Raw genomic sequence first — 16,308 nt, 5'->3', positions numbered from 1 at the left:
GTGGCCAGATCTCAGCTCACTGCAAGCTCCGCCTCCGGGGTTTACGCCATTCTCCTGCCTCAGCCTCCCAAGTAGCTGGGACTACAAGCGCCGCCACCTCTCCCGGCTAGTTTTTTGTATTTTTTAGTAGAAACGGGGTTTCACCGTATTAGCCAGGATGGTCTTGATCTCCTGACCTCGTGATCCTCCAGTCTTGGCCTCCCAAAGTGCTGGGATTACAGGCTTGAGCCACTGCGCCCGGCCTGCCTGTGTATTTTCAAGTACATGTTCTGAGTTCAATTTTCAAGTGTTTGTCTGATTTGAAATATACTTAAATTTCTCTTGTAATCAAATGGAGTGTGTTTTGTAAAGATCTTCAGATTTGAGTCTTAGAAATTAGAGGTAAAGCTCTTTTTTCTCCCCATGAATCTAATTCTTCCAATTGAATGGGAAAACAACTTAAGTATTATTATTATTTTTAGACTGAGTCTCGCTCTGTCGTCCAGGCTGGAGTGCAGTGGCGTGATCTCGGCTCACTGCAAGCTCCGCCTCCCGGGTTCACACCATTCTCCTGCCTCAGCCTCCACCATGCCCGGCTAATGTTTTTGTATTTTTAGTAGAGACGGGGTTTCACCGTGTTAGCCAGGATGGTTTCCATCTCCTGACCTCGTAATCTGCCTGCCTTGGCCTCCCAAAGTGCTGGGATTACAGGCATGAGCCACCGGGCCCAAAAACAACCTAAGTATTATTAACCGACCTCAAAATCTACTTCTATTGATCAATTAATAAAGATTTTGCCTTTGTGTTAATACGTATTTTTCTTTTAGAAAGCAGGTTAATCAGCAGGACACATTACAAAAGGGATTTGCTACGAAAGTAAACTATGACAGCATGAGAGGTCATAACATCAATCCCATGTAATATAACTATAATCATTTTTCAGAAAGGTAATTAACATTGTTAAAAAGTTTAGACTATGACTTTTGGAGCCATAATAGTAACCTGTATCTGTGAACTGCTTTATAATTGTTAAAGCACTTTTACGTGCATATTATCCTTCTTCAAATGCATAATAATGCATTAATGTAAATAGTGCAGGCGTTAGTATTTTACATCGACGTGACTCTCAGACAGGTGGACATGTTCATTATAGCCCGGCAAGTTACTAGGGAAGAAGCAACTGCAGCCTCATTTATTCTGGGTCTTAGCTGAGTGCTTTTGCCACTCTAATGTGATGGAATATGCTTTTGCCATAGTAATAAGAAGGGGATTATGCCCCAGTAGGAAGCACATTTTAATTTCGTATTTGTTCAGAGAAAAGATCTAATGGTTTCATATCCCTTCATAGGATGTAGTCTCTGGATCTATCTTAACACATAATTGTCTTTCATTATGGAAGTATAAACAGAACCTGAATTATATATTTGATGCATGTAGGCATGGTTGGCCTTTGGCCTGGACACAAAACATATTTTGGTACATGGTGTAATGAGCTACAGAAGCTTCTGATCTAATCTGCCATTCATCTTCCTCCATGTTCATGTGAGGTAAAATCAGGATACAGATGTAGGCTTTTGGAAGCTGTGTCGGGCTTACTAAGTCCCCTCGGGGATAGAAGGCCCTGACCTGTGCCTTCACACAGCCTCTCTTGTTCATTACTCAGTTCTCCTTCTGGAGGTGCCCTGCTCAGAGGACCTGGGCTTTCAAGGGACATGGTTTAGGGCTGGCCACGGAGGCTGAAAAGGGATTTTTCCAGTTCACCTATGCATAATTTGTGCTTCAAGGCCAGAAAAGTTCAGAGTACCTCACCCTCCACCCCATTCTCTCCTTTGTTCCTTCAGTTTCTTCTCAGCTAATAGAAGACTCCCCTTTTGGCCAGTTGCAGTGGCTCACAACTATAATCCCAACATTTTGTGAAGTCAAGGTGGGAGGACTGCTTGAGGGCACGAGTTCAAGACCAGCTTGGGCAACATAGTGAGACCCTATGTCTACAAAAAAAAAAAATTAGCTGGGATTGGTGTACACGCCTGTAGTCACAGCTCTTTGGGAGGTTGAGGTGGGAGGATTGCTTGAGCCCTGCTGAGTCTGTCCTGCGGACCCTGGCCGAGCCAGATGAAATGAATGTGCAGATGCAGGTATTTCGCGTGAGTGTGGCTAGGGTACTGCTGGCACTAGGGGCCAAAGAGACTGTGCAGTCCTGATAAGCCAGAGCTGCTTGTATATATTCAGTACAGATTTAATGACAAAGCCTGGAGCCAACACAATCTGTGGGTAATAAACATTGTTGTCCCCCCGTGCAGGGAGTGTCTTGTGTGCGGACAATCTAAGGTCAGCTTCCTGACAACATAAGTAAATAAACTTATCTAGATAAATTCCCCTCCATTCCCTTGCATCTACTTCTCACCTTCTGCCTCAGGGTAAGAGAATTAGCTGCCTTCAGCTTTGCAAAACCTCCTGGCCTTCCAAGAAGGTTTGCATCTTTCCCTATAACTTTTTCTAACTTTTTCCACCACCCTGACCGATCCCCCTATAGTAGCCAGGAGTTTGAGGCTGTAGTGAGCCATGACTGTGCCACTGTACTCCATCCAGCCTGGGCAACAGAGTGAGACTCTGACTGGAAGGAAAAAAAGACTCCCCTGTGAAGCAAAAGAAAATTCTTGAGGCATTTAATTTTTTGGATTAAGTCAGAGTCCAAATCCAGCTATATATTTTATAGATGCTTTTAGTATGTTTTAGAACATTTTTGGTGGTACCAGTAGCATAACAGTGGCAACATTTTTTGTCTGAAATAGAAAAAAAAAGGTGGAGACAAACTAAATATAGAGTAAGAAAATAAATTATGGTATAAGCTATTCAAAACATTGTCTGAGTCTTTTATTATTATAAAAGATATTCATGATAAAGTACTGAGTGTAAAAAGCCAGATACAAAGTTGTGTATATACCATGATCCCAATTTCTTTTAAAAAGTATACAAATGAAAAAGTTACCAATAATTTATTGTGGTCAGACATTGTTATAGTACTTGGCATGTGTTAATGCTCATATCAATTTTGTGAGGTAGGTACTATTGTTATCTCTATTTTACATATGAGGAAAGTGAGCTATGGAAAGGTAACTTGCCACAAGGTTACATAGTAAGTGTTGGAATCACTGAGAAGAAGGAAATACGCCAAAATGGTATTAGTGATCATCTGGATCATTATGAGTAAGTTTAATTCCTTACATCTATAACAGAGAATGTATCTCTGCTGTTGCTGTAATTGGAAATAACAGTTTAAAAAGAAATTATAGCATCTTTGAAATTCAGAAAAACAGTAATGTGAGAAAACTTGTAGGTTGAATTTTAAAGAATAGCTGCTCCTTCCTATATCTAAAGTAGAAATTGTGCTTGATTAAGAGGGAAAAAAAAGACACAAATCCACTATTTTCTATTAATACAGTCTCCCTAAATGATAACCTCTCAGTATCATGTTAACAATTTTCTGGGTTTTTTTGATAAGGAAAGTAAGATTATTCTTTAGTTTATGGTTCAGCATAATAAAACCGCAACTCAGGAAACTGTCAAACCAGGTTTTGTTTGGATATTTAAATGCTTTACATCATAGCAAAACATCTCCAGGGAATGTGCACTTTCTTCTCTGTAAAGCATATCCTCAAAGGCAAAAAATACTTCAAGAATTATGTGCTCTGTTATGCTGTGTCTTACTGGTTGCTTAACTTTTCAACCCCTCCTTTTATTTCTGCCATTCCTGTGCCTTTAGAAAACCCATCGATCAACCAACTTTGGATTTGTTGAAAGTTGGTAACATTTTGAGTTGTATTTGTGGTACCGTCTGGTGGATGCTCTGCTAAGAGCTTTGTGAGAGCAGCCATTACAGACTAGACGCCTACGGCTTGAACATGGCTCCAAGTTTTAGCCCAAACAGTGGCAGCCTGCGGAGTTTGTAATAACATTGAATTAGTTGAAGATATCATCCAAAATTCATATAACTTTCATTTTTCTTCTTGTTGGAAAAAAAAATTAGGCCGGATGTGGTGGCTCTTGCCTGTACTCCCAGCACTTTGGGAGGCCACGGTGGACGGATCACCTGAGGTCAGGAGTTCAAGAGCAGCCTGGCCAACATGGAGAAACCCCGTCTCTACTATAAATACAAAAATTAGCTGATGGCATGTGCCTGTAGTCCCATCTACTCAGGAGGCTGAGGCAGGAGAATCACTTGAACTCAGGAGGTGGAGGTCGCAGTGAGCCGAGATCGTGCCACTGCACTCCAGCCTGGGCTACAGAGAGAGACTCCCTCTCAAAAAAAAAAAAAAAAAAAAAATGTAGTGCACCTAGCAGCACAGTTGTTGCAGTCCCCTTTACACATTTAGAGTTCCTTTCAGGCTCCTATCATCTTTTTTTAGCTCCCTGGTATTATTTATTTGATCATCTTGAGGCATATTAGCCCACATAAAAAGCAAGCTAGAGAGGAGAGTGGCTGGGTCAAGCACCCATGTTAGTAAATGCAGAGTGGAGCCCGCCTGCGTGGGGGCCTGTGTTCTTCCTCTTAACATGGCTGCTTGACTTCCAGGTGAGGAATGATGCTATGGCTCACGTGACGATCTTTTGTCAGAATCTTAGTCATACTAGGTGTAGGTGACCTTTCAAGTTTCTTAGTCCCTTCTCATCCTTCTGAGGAGGGATATGCCTATTTTCTTCATTTCTTTGGTTTGGAATAAATTAGTCTTTGAGGCTGAGGCAGAATATCATTGTTTTGAAAGAGGTCCTGGTTTTGAGAATATCATAGTTTACGAATGAGAGTATCAGTCATGAGATCCCAGTAGATTGTCAGATGCTGAGTATACTTGGAGAGACTCAGCCATGTGACGGCTCCATGTGGTTAATGATGATTTTTGGGGAGTTTGTGTTTCCTTTTAGAAGATGAACCATTTCAGTAGCTTTATAGGATATTACACTTGTCACCCCTTGAACTCTGTACAACTGTTTCCCTTTACAAAATAGCACCAAAAATACATTAAACTTTTAAATGTATGTAGTGGAGGCGAGAGCACTTGTTTATTTGAGAAGACCAGGTAATAGGCATGAAAAAAAATTGCGAGTTACAGGTTGGCTCTTCTGCCAGTGATGAGCAGTGTCCTACTTAAAAACAGTGGACAATGAGGTGTGTATACTGGCTGGATTCCAGGGAGTTCCTGGTTGTTCAGTTGCTCCTGGTGTCTGAGTACTCAGGTTTCTTTGCCTGGCTTGTCTCTGGATGTTGTTTCCTCATAAGAGGGTTTCTGTAGCCTTGACACCAAGAGTTTGAGCACATTATGGCTGGTACTCTGGAGTAAACAGAAAGCTGACATATATTCAGAAAAGGGTTTATTGATAAAACGTATGTGCATTGTCACATATATTAAAGAAAAGGTTTCGGCCAAGTGCAGTGGCTCCCGCCTGTAATCCCAGCACTTTGGGAGGCCGAAGCGGGCGGATCACAAGGTCAAGAGATTGAGACCATCCTGGCTAACATGGTGAAACTCCATCTCTGCTAAAAATACAAAAATTAGTCAGGTGTGGTGGCGGGCGCCTGTAGTCCCAGCTACTTGGGAGGCTGAGGCAGGAGAATTGCTTGAATCCAGGAGGCGGAGGTTGCAGTGAGCCGAGAACACACCACTGCACTCCAGCGTGGTTGACAGAGCAAGACTCCGTCTCAAAAGGAAAAAAAAGAAAAGCTTTCAAGTTTTGCCCTGTCTTTAGAAAAATACTCTAAAAATGTTCTTAAAATGTTCTCTGTCTCCAGAAAAACTCACTGGGTAATTAAAAATGATCTTGATATGTTGTTTTCAAATAGGTTTAAATCTTAAAATGAAGACAAACTTTATTTTTGTTGTTGTTTTTTAAATCTTTTTTATCTTTTGCTTTCTTTATTTTTTTATTTTGTTTTTTTTTTGTGTGTGTTGTTCACTGTATTTATTTAAATAGAAAATAAGGTGTATATTTTACAGGACAGTGGTCTGGTTCACCAAGAGCTTTTATGAGTTAATATTGTGATATGGATACTGAAAACTTAAAGTAAGAGTAGAGTACCCAGTCCTAATTTCTGGACCGGGATACTGAAGATTGTCACTTATCCTTTGTGACAGTGTATTTTGAAAATGTGTTTTCTAGATGATTGTCAGGAAGAGGTTGGTTGTCTTTACCTGAGGCCTATGCTAGCATAATAGAACAAGTCTTGGGGGAAATCTGTCTTGTGAAGTTCCTTTTTTTTCAAACCTATAAATAGGAGAATGAAGACAATTATTGCGTGGTTATCCTCAGAGCCACAGAAATTTATTCATGTTTTACATTTGTTGAATTTTCATTACCTTCTTTCTGTTTTTTTCTGAAATTTCATCTTGGGGAAAATGATTAGTGGATTCTACCCTTTTGACCTGAAAGGAATAGAGTATGTAGTGGCTACTCATTCAGACATGAGGAGATTCTGGCTTCATAAATAGTAAATCCGTAAAAAGGAATTTCCATGCAGAATGTGTACAGAAAACTGTTTTTCCTCTACTTTTGTACCACAGCACACATAAACATAGAAGATTTTTGTGACAAAATGTGTGGGGTTTTTTTTCCCCACACACCAAGCAGCAGACATCAGCAGGGTGCCCTCTAATTGTTCCAGCACCGTCTACCTGGAGACAGTGTCAGAGCCCGTAGGTTAAGGGAGGCTCAGTCCCCAAGAGCCCTCAACCCCTCACCCCCAACATCAGTCTGTAAGTCTGGGCCTCTGGAACTTCTGACCAGCCAGCTTCAATTTGAGGTGCCCATGACCCCCTTTTGGGTTCAGTTAATTTGTTGGAACAGCTCACAGAACTCAGGGAAACGCTTACTTACATTTACTGTTTTTTTGTAAAAGATATTGCAAAGGATACAGATGAAGAAATGCTATGGTGAGGTATGGGGGAAGGGTGCGGAGCTTTCATCCCCTCCCTGGGCACCGCCCTGCAGGAACCTCACACGTTCCGCTGTCCCAAAGCTCGCGGAGCCCTCCTCTGGAGCTTGCCTTCCTCTAGAGTATAGGGTGGGACTCTCTGATGGGAGGGTCTTAAGACCCACAGCCAGAAGGCAGGGGACCCTGAGAGTGGAAGGAGGGCGGAAAAAGGTCAGAGGCCTCGAGGCCAGACACACCCAACATTATAACAAAAGCCTGGAACAAAAGACTGGCTGTGGGAGTTAGGAGCCAGGAACCCTGGATGAAACCCGATATGTATCACAACACTGCACAGAGTAACCCAGTTATTTTTGGCCCGTGAGGTGTTTTTTTCTCTTTCCTGTTCTCCTGGCTTACAGATTCTCCATCAGGCTATGGGGATGGGATAGGAACAAAGAACTGTGTTCTTTCTAGTAAGGGCCAGTGACTCCTAGCGGGTAGGGTGTGGGAACTTCAGAACCAGATTGGAAAATCAGATTGAAAGAATAATAGGTAGGGGTTTTGCTTAAATAGAGCTAAAATAGAAAACATTATTCTCGTAAACCCATCTCCCCTGCAATTTGATTTTTATTATGGCAAAATGCTTATAAAATGTGCTATCTAAACCATTTTTGAGTATACAGTTCAGTGATATTAAATACATTTATAATGTTGTGCAACCATTGCTACCATCTATCTCCATAACTGTTTTCATCTTGTAAAACTGAAACTCTGCTAGGCACAGTGACTCATGCCTGTAATCCCAGCACTTTGGGAGGCCTAGGTGGGAGGATCGCTTGAGGCCAGGAGTTCATGACGAACCTGGGCAACATGGTGAAACTCCCATCTTTACAAAAAACTTAAAACATAGCGAAACACACAGAGACACACACTTGTAGTTCTGGCTACTCAGAAGGCTGAGGTGGAAGGATTGCTTGAGCCCAGGAGATCGAGGCTACAGTGAGACAAGATTGCACCACTGCACTCCAGCCTGGGTGACAGAGTGAGACCTTATCAAAAAACAACCCCCCCGCCAAACTGAAACTCTATACCCTTTAAACATTAACTCACCATTCCCCCCGTCCCCTAGCTCTTAGAGAAACCACCGTTTTATCATTAAATAGACGAAAGGTCTTATTCAGATGTAGTCAGTAGTGACAAACATATGTTTGTATGTTACATGTAAGTATGAAGTAGAGAGATAAAAGAAATACACAGACACATGGCAAGAGGTAGTAGATCCATAACTAGGAAGATAAAAAATAAGAATAAAAAATAAAAATTTTTGAAGGAAGTTATAAAGATAGACACATATCCAAAGAATATACTTCAGATATGCGTGTCAGTCATATTCATGCCCAGCCCTTACAGGCTGTTTCCATTTTAAGAACTCAAATTCAGGAACAACTCTTTTTTTGTTTGTTTGTTTGAGACAGTGTCTTGCTATGTTGCCCAGGCTGGAGTGCAGTGGTACAGTCAGGGGTTACTGCAGCCTTCATCTCCTGGGCTTAGTCAGACCTCCTTCCTCAGCCTCCTGAGTAACTGGGACTACAGGTGCCTGCCACCAAGCCCGGCTAATTTTTTAAGTTTTAGATGGGGTTTCACCATGTTAGCCAGGCTGGCCTCAAACTCCTGACCTTGAGTGATCCATCCGCCTCTGCCTCCCAAAGTGCTGGGATTATAGGCGTGAACCACTGCCACCAGCCAGGAACTTCTTTAAAAAGTTTTTTGGCTTTGGTTTTGTCATTCGATCAGTATTGTTCATTTAACTATTTGCCAAAGCATTGAGAAGTTGTGATTAAAATTATTTAGCAGTGTAGACCTCTGAAAGCGTTTAACTCAATTAAATATTACCCCCAAAATTCGTAAGTTGTTTAAATATCTGCCTGATGTTTTAAAAGCAGTAGAACTTGAAAATTCCTCATTTCCTCCATTTTTTTCTTCTGTGAACCAAATGAAAAATGTTAAAATTTCAATAAAATCTAGACCATGTATTTAATTTCATAGAGAGCTACCCAGAAACTAGAAAATAATTTTAAAAGGTCACATGATTTTCTTTTATGCATTAAATGTCTGTCTATATGTGATTATGGTTAAGATTTTTAAAAAATTCCTTGGGAAAGTGTTGAATGCTATATGTTAATTTGAGCATAAAGGAACGTCTTTTCTTTCTTGGGTGCAACATGTACATCTTACGGTTTTTTTTTTTTTTTTTTTTGAGACGGAGTCTCGCTCTGTCGCCTGGACTGGAGTGCAGTGGCCAGATCTCAGCTCACTGCAAGCTCCGCCTCCCGGGTTCACGCCATTCTCCTGCCTCAGCCTCCCAAGTAGCTGGGACTACAGGCGCCCACCACCTCGCCTGGCTCTTTTTGTATTTTTAGTAGAGACGGGGTTTCACTGTGTTAGCCAGGATGGTCTCGATCTCCTGACCTCGTGATCCGCCCGTCTCGGCCTCCCAAAGTGCTGGGATTACAGGCTTGAGCCACCGCGCCCGGCCCATCTTATGGTTTTAAGAAAATTCCACTAAGAAATCTTGAATCTATGTCTTTTTTTCCTCTTTTTTTATAAGGTCACCAGAAGACTTTTGTTTGTTTTTAATAACAGCAAGCGCGAACAGGGATGACATCCTTGGCACTTGATTGTAGATAGCATGAGACTAATCAAGGACTGGAAATTCTCCACTCTCAGTTGGGTGGCCTGGGGCTGTGGGATTGATTGCATCTGTGCTGGTCTGGCCTCTGCTTGAGAACAAAGTGGTTCTCCACACTGGGTTGTAGGATGAGGGTGACAGTAGCATTAGCCTTTTAGATCTCCACGTCATGTGGCAGTGCTGGTCAAGAACTTGTGATATTTCTCACGTGAAAAAAAAAATGTTCTGCAATTTTTTTCTTTTTTTTCTTCCAAACCAGTAAGTAGACCCCAATTATGTTATACATGCTTTTGATTACTGTGATATGTGATCAAGTAAAAAAATCTTTTCAATGTAGTCTCACTAGACAGATAGTGGGGTTTTAATTCTATAGTCTCTCCTTTAAGAAAAAAAAGAAAAAAAATGCCAAACAGTATCTTTTCTTTTCTTTTTTTTCTCCCCAGATAGAGTCTTGCCCTCTCACTCGGGCTGGAGTGCAGTGGTGAGATCTCACCTCACTACAACGTACATCTCCTGGGTTCAAGCTATTCTCATGCCTCAGCCTGCCGAGTAGCTGGGATTACAGGTGCCCGCCACCAGGCCCAGCTAATTTTTGTATTTTTAGTAGAGACGAGGTCTCACTGTGTTGGCCAGGCTAGACTCAAACTCCTGACCTCAAGTGATCTGCCAGCCTCGGCCTCCCAAAGTGCTAGGATTATAAGTGTGAGCCACTGCACCCAGCCCAAAGCAGTATCTTTATACAGTTACTTATTTACTTTTAACATCACTTGCTGTTATACAGACACACATAGACTTAAAATTCTGTACCTCTGGCCTAGAGGAAACCACTTTTAAGAGTATTTGTGCTTGCAAACATTTTCCCATAATAGAAAACTTTCCATGAAGGTATATATATATATCTTCTTAATGGTATACCATAATTTATTTAACTCTTTGTCTATTGACATATATATAAAAACTTGCGTTACTTCCAATTTTTTTGCCCCTATAATTAATATAGCAGTAAAATTCCTTATACTTTTTCACATTTCTGTTGGGCAGAGTCCTAGGAGTGGCAATGCAGAATAGAAAGTCCTTTAGGCTGGGTGCGGTGGCTCACGCCTATAATCCCAGCACTTTGGGAGGCCGAGGCAGGTGATCACATGAGGTCAGGAGTTCCAGACCAGCCTGGCCAACATGGCGAAAACCCATCTCTACTAGAAATAAAAAAATTAGCTGGGTGTGGTGTCGTGCACCCGAAATCCCAGCTACTCTGGAGGCTAAGGAGAAGTGCTTGAATCTGGGAGGTGGAGGTTGCAGTGAGCTGAGTGGTTGCAATGAGCGCCACTGTACTCCAGCCTGGGCAACATGTGAGACTCAAAAAAGTCCTTTAAAATTTTGATATATGTGGCTCAGTTGCCTTCTTAAAAGTTTGTAGAAATAGATATTTCCCCCGACAATATATGAAAACAACCATTTCCCGTGTCCTTGTCAACATTGGATACGTGAGTCCTTTCCTCTGCTTTGGCAGTCTGATGGTGTCTCGTTGCTCTAATTTGCGTTCCTCTAATAAAAAAGGGGATTGCATTTTTTTGTCATACATTTATTGGTCATTTGTTTATCTTTTATGACTTCCCTTTCAACTTCTTTGTTTGGTTTTCTTTTGAGTTATTTTTCTTTTGGAGTCTGTATGTAATAATATTTCTTTGTTACGCATGTTATAGATATTGTCTCCTAGTCTATCATTTATATTTCGTTTGCATCATCTTTTGTGAAACAAGAATTTTGTATTTTAGGTAGTCAGATTTGTCGTTTATTTTCCCTTTCATACCATTTGGATTTTGTGTTTTATTTTAGAGAAACCTTTTCCATTCCAAGATTATAAAAAGCTGCTCCCTTATTTCCTCTTAATTCTTTTTTAGTTTAAAACATGTTTAGCTGCTTAATCTTTTTGGAGTTATATGCAAAGTGTAAGACCGTAACCTTTTATTCCCATGTGAATATCAAATTATTCCAACATCATTTACTGAATAGTGTGTGATTTTTATCATTAATTTCATTTTTTAAAGAAAATTATGTTCTTAATTTGCACATATATAGCTACATCGGTTTGTGTACTCTCTACCATTGTGTTGATTTATTTATTCCTATACAGTCACTATACTGTTTTGATATCTGGTAGGGAAAATCCTTCCTTAATTTTTTTTCCCAAAAAATTTTAACCTTAAGCATTTATTTACTTTTGTGGAAAAACTTCTATTATTCGTTAAGCCTTATTTTAATGCTTGTTTAGATGGCATTTCATACCTTTGATTTTGTTTTTTTATGTGATTTATTCATTCAGTAATCTGCTTTGTATTTTTTTCCTTTCGTTTCAGAGTCCTATGTATGGAAACTGGCATGAATCAGCTCAGTCTAGAAGGGTAGTAATTTCTCATAATATGGATAAAGCTCTGAAAGAAGGTAAGGATTAAATGAGAGTATATAATTACCATGTAAAGCAATTCATTATGTTCTAAAAGGAAAATAATAATCTCCAGCAAATTTATTCTTCTTGTCTGCATGTAGCGTTAGGAATTTTTTCTTCATGAGTTTGTATTTGGTGACTAAATACATCCATGTTTTGTTTGCATGTAAGGGATTTACACATTTGTTGAGTAGGAATTTCCAGATCATGTGAAACTAGCCAGCCATGTTGAGCTAGTTCCATCATATGAAGCACAAATCTCTTCTCTCTTTTCTAAAATGGGTTTTAGGAATTTTTTTTTCTTCTAGCTATAACCTAGAGAAAGCATGTTGGGGATAAATAGACTCAGGCTCACTCACAGACAAACCAATTAAACCCAAGTAAGTGATAGTAGTCTTTCAGAGGAATGAGCATGCAATGAAGCTTGATTGAAGAAGGCAGAAGCGGGGTGGTGGAAGGTAAAATATGGCTATGTCTGGAAGTGGGAATAAATAAGTGTACTTTTAAATATTAAAATTTTAAAAGATAATATATTTTGAGGATCAAATGAAGGTTTAAGAAAGATTTTAAATATCAAATTTCTAAAAACAGTGACAGTTTCAGTTAATTTTCAGAAAACAAGCCATGAGTTTTCAGGTGAATACATGGTGTTAGACGTGATGTTAAGAGAACTGAATAAGTGATAGGTACATACATAAGTTTTACTCATCATAGTTCACAAAAATCACCATATCAAAATCTGAAAATGAGAGTGCTGTATCAGTACAGAAACAGTTTGAAATTGTGTGGATTCATGTAATTTTAGACCTTTGGGGACATAATTAAATTTTTAAAAATATTTCTATTAGTAGTTAAAGTACAATGACATATAAAACTTACTGGATTTAAAATTTGGCTATTATTCATAATCTCATAATCACAGTTAGAGTATAGGATTGGCTGGGTGTGATGGCTCATGCCTGTAATCCTAGCATTTTGGGAGACTGAGGTGGGTGAATTGCTTGAGCCCAGGAGTCCAGCCTGGTAACATGGTGAAACTCTGTCTCTACAAAAAATATAAATATTAACTAGGAATGTTGGCACATGCCTGCACTCCTAGCTACTTGGGAGGCTGAAGTGGGAAGACTGCTTGAGCCTGAAAGGCAGAGATTTGCAGTGAGCCTGGATTGCACCACTGCACTCCAGTCTGGGTAACACAATGAGACCCCATCTCAAAAAAAATGTGCAGGATTTATTCTTAATTGCTTTTATTGAGGTAAAATTTACATACTTTGAAATGTACAAATCTTAATTATACAATTCAGTAATTTTCATAAATGTGCATAACTGTATAACCACCTCATTCAAAATAGACTACATTTCCATCATTCTAGAAAATTTGCCTCATGCTCCCCTTTGATCAACACCGACCCTTCTTGGTATCACTTCATTTTGTCTCTTCTAAAAGTTTGTGGAAATGGAACCATACAGTGTGTGTTCTTTTATGCCTGGCTTCTTTCACTCAGCATAATGTTTTCGAGATTCATCCATATTGTGTGTATCAGTTTATTCTTTGTTACTTTTGGGTGGGTGGTATTCTATTACACTGATCCAGCTATCACAGTATGTTTATCCTGTCTCCTGTTGGACATTTGGGTTATTTCTAAGTTTTGGAAAGTTAGTCAATAGTTGCTATCAACAAATATTTCAGTGGACATACATTTTTATTTCTCTTGGATAAATATCTAGCAGTAGAATTGCTGAGCCATAGGATAGTTGTATGTTTAACTTTATAATAAATTACCAAACAGTATTCCAAAATGATTGTATCTTTTTAGACTCTCACCAACAATTTATGAGAGTTCCAGTTGTTTCATATTACCACCAACATTTGCTCTTGTTTTGTTCCTCTTTTAGCCATTCTGATGGGTGTATCTTATTGTGGCCTTAAATTATGTATCTGTACTGACTATGATATTAAACACCTTTTCATGCGTTATTGACAATTTTCAGATTTTTGTGATGTGTCTATTCGAGTCTTTCTTTTTTAAACTTAAATTTATTTATAGTTTTTAAAATATCTGGGTTCATGTCCTTTGTTAGATATAGATACAGAGAATTTATCTCCTAGTTTGTGAATTGCCTTTTGTTTTCTTAATGCTATCTTTGAGTGGTTGTTTTCAATTTTGATAAAGTCCAGTTTACCAGTCTTTTTTTCCTGTCTGTTCTTTAGATAGATAAGATGATGATTATTTTTTTTTTCAAGTTCACCAGTTTTTTTTTCTGTCTCATCTCCAATCTGTAGTTAAGTGCATCCAGTGAAATTTTTATTGCACACTTTGTGCTTTTCGTGTCTAGAATTTCCATTTGGTTCTTTTTTCTTGTTGTTGTTTCTGTAATTTTTGCTTCTCTGCTGAGATTCTCTCATCTGTCAATTATTATGACATTTTTATTTTTAATTTCTTGAACATATTTTGTAGTAGCTGCTTTAAAGTTCTTTTATGCTAATTCCGACATCCGGGCTATCTTGATGTTAGTTTCTGTTTATGTCTTTTTCTCTTGACTAGATGTCACTTTTTGGGGGTTTCTTCTGATGTCTAGTTGTTTTTTATTGTATACTGGACAATGTGGATGCTGCTTTTTAGACATTCTAGATTCTGTTATCTTCCTTTGAAGAGTTTTTAGTATGCAGTTTAATTAATGGTTGATCACCTTGAAGATACTTGGTTTTTTATACATTTTCTTAGGATGGGTGTGTTTGGATTTTGTCCTTAATCTAAAGTGAATCCCTCAGTCTGGGGACATAGACTTAACTCCTCTGGTTCATGGCCTGTCCACAATTGCAATGAAAAGCCCAACACCAGTAGTGGAATTCTAACTCCAAACTCTGTCTCCCTGGTGGACAGTAGCTGGAGTATCTGCTCAGGTCTTTGAGTCTTCCAGCTGTTGCTTTCCACTGGTCTCCTGTCGTCTTACCCCATACATGTGTAGTTCACAGTTGACAGTTATACATGTGTAATTCACAGTTGGCAATGAGTTTGAGAATCTGTACGTAGATTTCATGGCGTTTATTTCTTGACTTTATTTTCAGCAGCCCTGGCAACTCTTAAATCTGTTTCCTGATATATTAAAAAAGAAAAAAAAAAAAAGACATTCTCTTCCAGTTTACTGCCTGTACCTCTAAGACTGCTGTTGCCTTTAGGGAAAAGCTGTGTGTAAACATGGATCTTACCTAGTGCCATTCCTTTCTTTCAATAATAGATTCCCTTCTAATTGCTAAGTTTGGTTGCTCTCAGTGCTTTTATATACAGATGGTTCCTGATTTATGATAGTTCAGATTATGATTTGTTTACTTTTGTGGGGTGGGATGGGGGTGTTATTAGGATGCAACTCCATCATAAGGTGAGGAACATCTGTAGTTTTTTAATATTTTTTCCAGATTTCCAAATTATTTTCTATAGGAAGGTTAGTCTGATAGAAGCTATTCTACCATCCCTGGAATTACAACTCTGCCCTTAATATTAAAAAAAATTTTAATTGTGTTAAAATAGACATAAAATTTATCATTATAACCATTTCAAGTATATAGTTCAATAATGTGTGTGTATGTGTGTGTGTGTGTGTGACATGGAGTCTTGCTCTGTTGCCCAGGCTGAAGTGCAGTGGCATGATCTCAGCTCACTGAAACCTCCGCCTCCTGGGTTCAAGCAATTCTTGCGCCTCACCCTCCCAAGTAGCTGACATTATAGGCACACACCACCATGCCCAGCTAATTTTTGTATTTTTAGTAGAGATGGTGTTTCACCGTGTTGGTTAGGCTGGTCTCGAACTCCTGACCTCAAGTGATCCGCCTGCCTTGGCCTCCCAAAGTGTTGGGATTATAGGCGTGAGCCACCGCGCCTGGCCTTAGTTCAGTAATGTTAAGTACATCCACATTATCATGCAACCAATCTCTGGAACTGTTTTCATCTTGCAAAACTGAAACTCTTTACTTGTTAAGTGAAAACCCCTTTCTCTTCCTCCAGCCCCTGGTAACCACTGTTCTACTTTTTGTCCCCGTGAATTTGGCTACTCTAAGTATCTTACCTAAGTGGAATCATATAGTATTTGTCTTTTTGTGTTTGGCTTGTTTTACTCGATGTCTTCAAGTTCCATCCATGTTGTAGCATGTGACAGGATTTCCTTCTGTTTTCAGGCTGAATGATATTCCATTGCCTGTTTGTGTGTGTATGTGTGTGTGTTTGTGTGTGTATGTGTGTGTGTATGTGTGTGTGTATGTGTGTGTGTGTGTGTGTGTGTGTGTGTGTATGT

At 39.4% G+C, this 16,308-nt stretch overlaps 1 protein-coding gene across 1 annotated transcript in view; it reads left to right on the top strand.

The window, feature by feature from the left end:
• Positions 1 to 16,308, top strand: part of SNX25 (sorting nexin 25) — a 150,659-nt gene that overhangs the window by 28,637 nt on the left and 105,714 nt on the right. The window contains exon 2 of the mRNA XM_011959534.1: positions 11,930 to 12,014. Coding sequence (XP_011814924.1) covers positions 11,930 to 12,014 — 85 coding nt within the window. The remainder of the gene's footprint in view (positions 1 to 11,929; positions 12,015 to 16,308) is intronic.

Source organism: Colobus angolensis, unplaced genomic scaffold, assembly GCF_000951035.1.
Source record: "Colobus angolensis palliatus isolate OR3802 unplaced genomic scaffold, Cang.pa_1.0 Scaffold5, whole genome shotgun sequence".
NCBI lineage: Eukaryota > Metazoa > Chordata > Mammalia > Primates > Cercopithecidae > Colobus > Colobus angolensis.
Note: the sequence above shows the minus strand (reverse complement) of the source record. Positions and strands in the feature narration are given on the sequence as shown.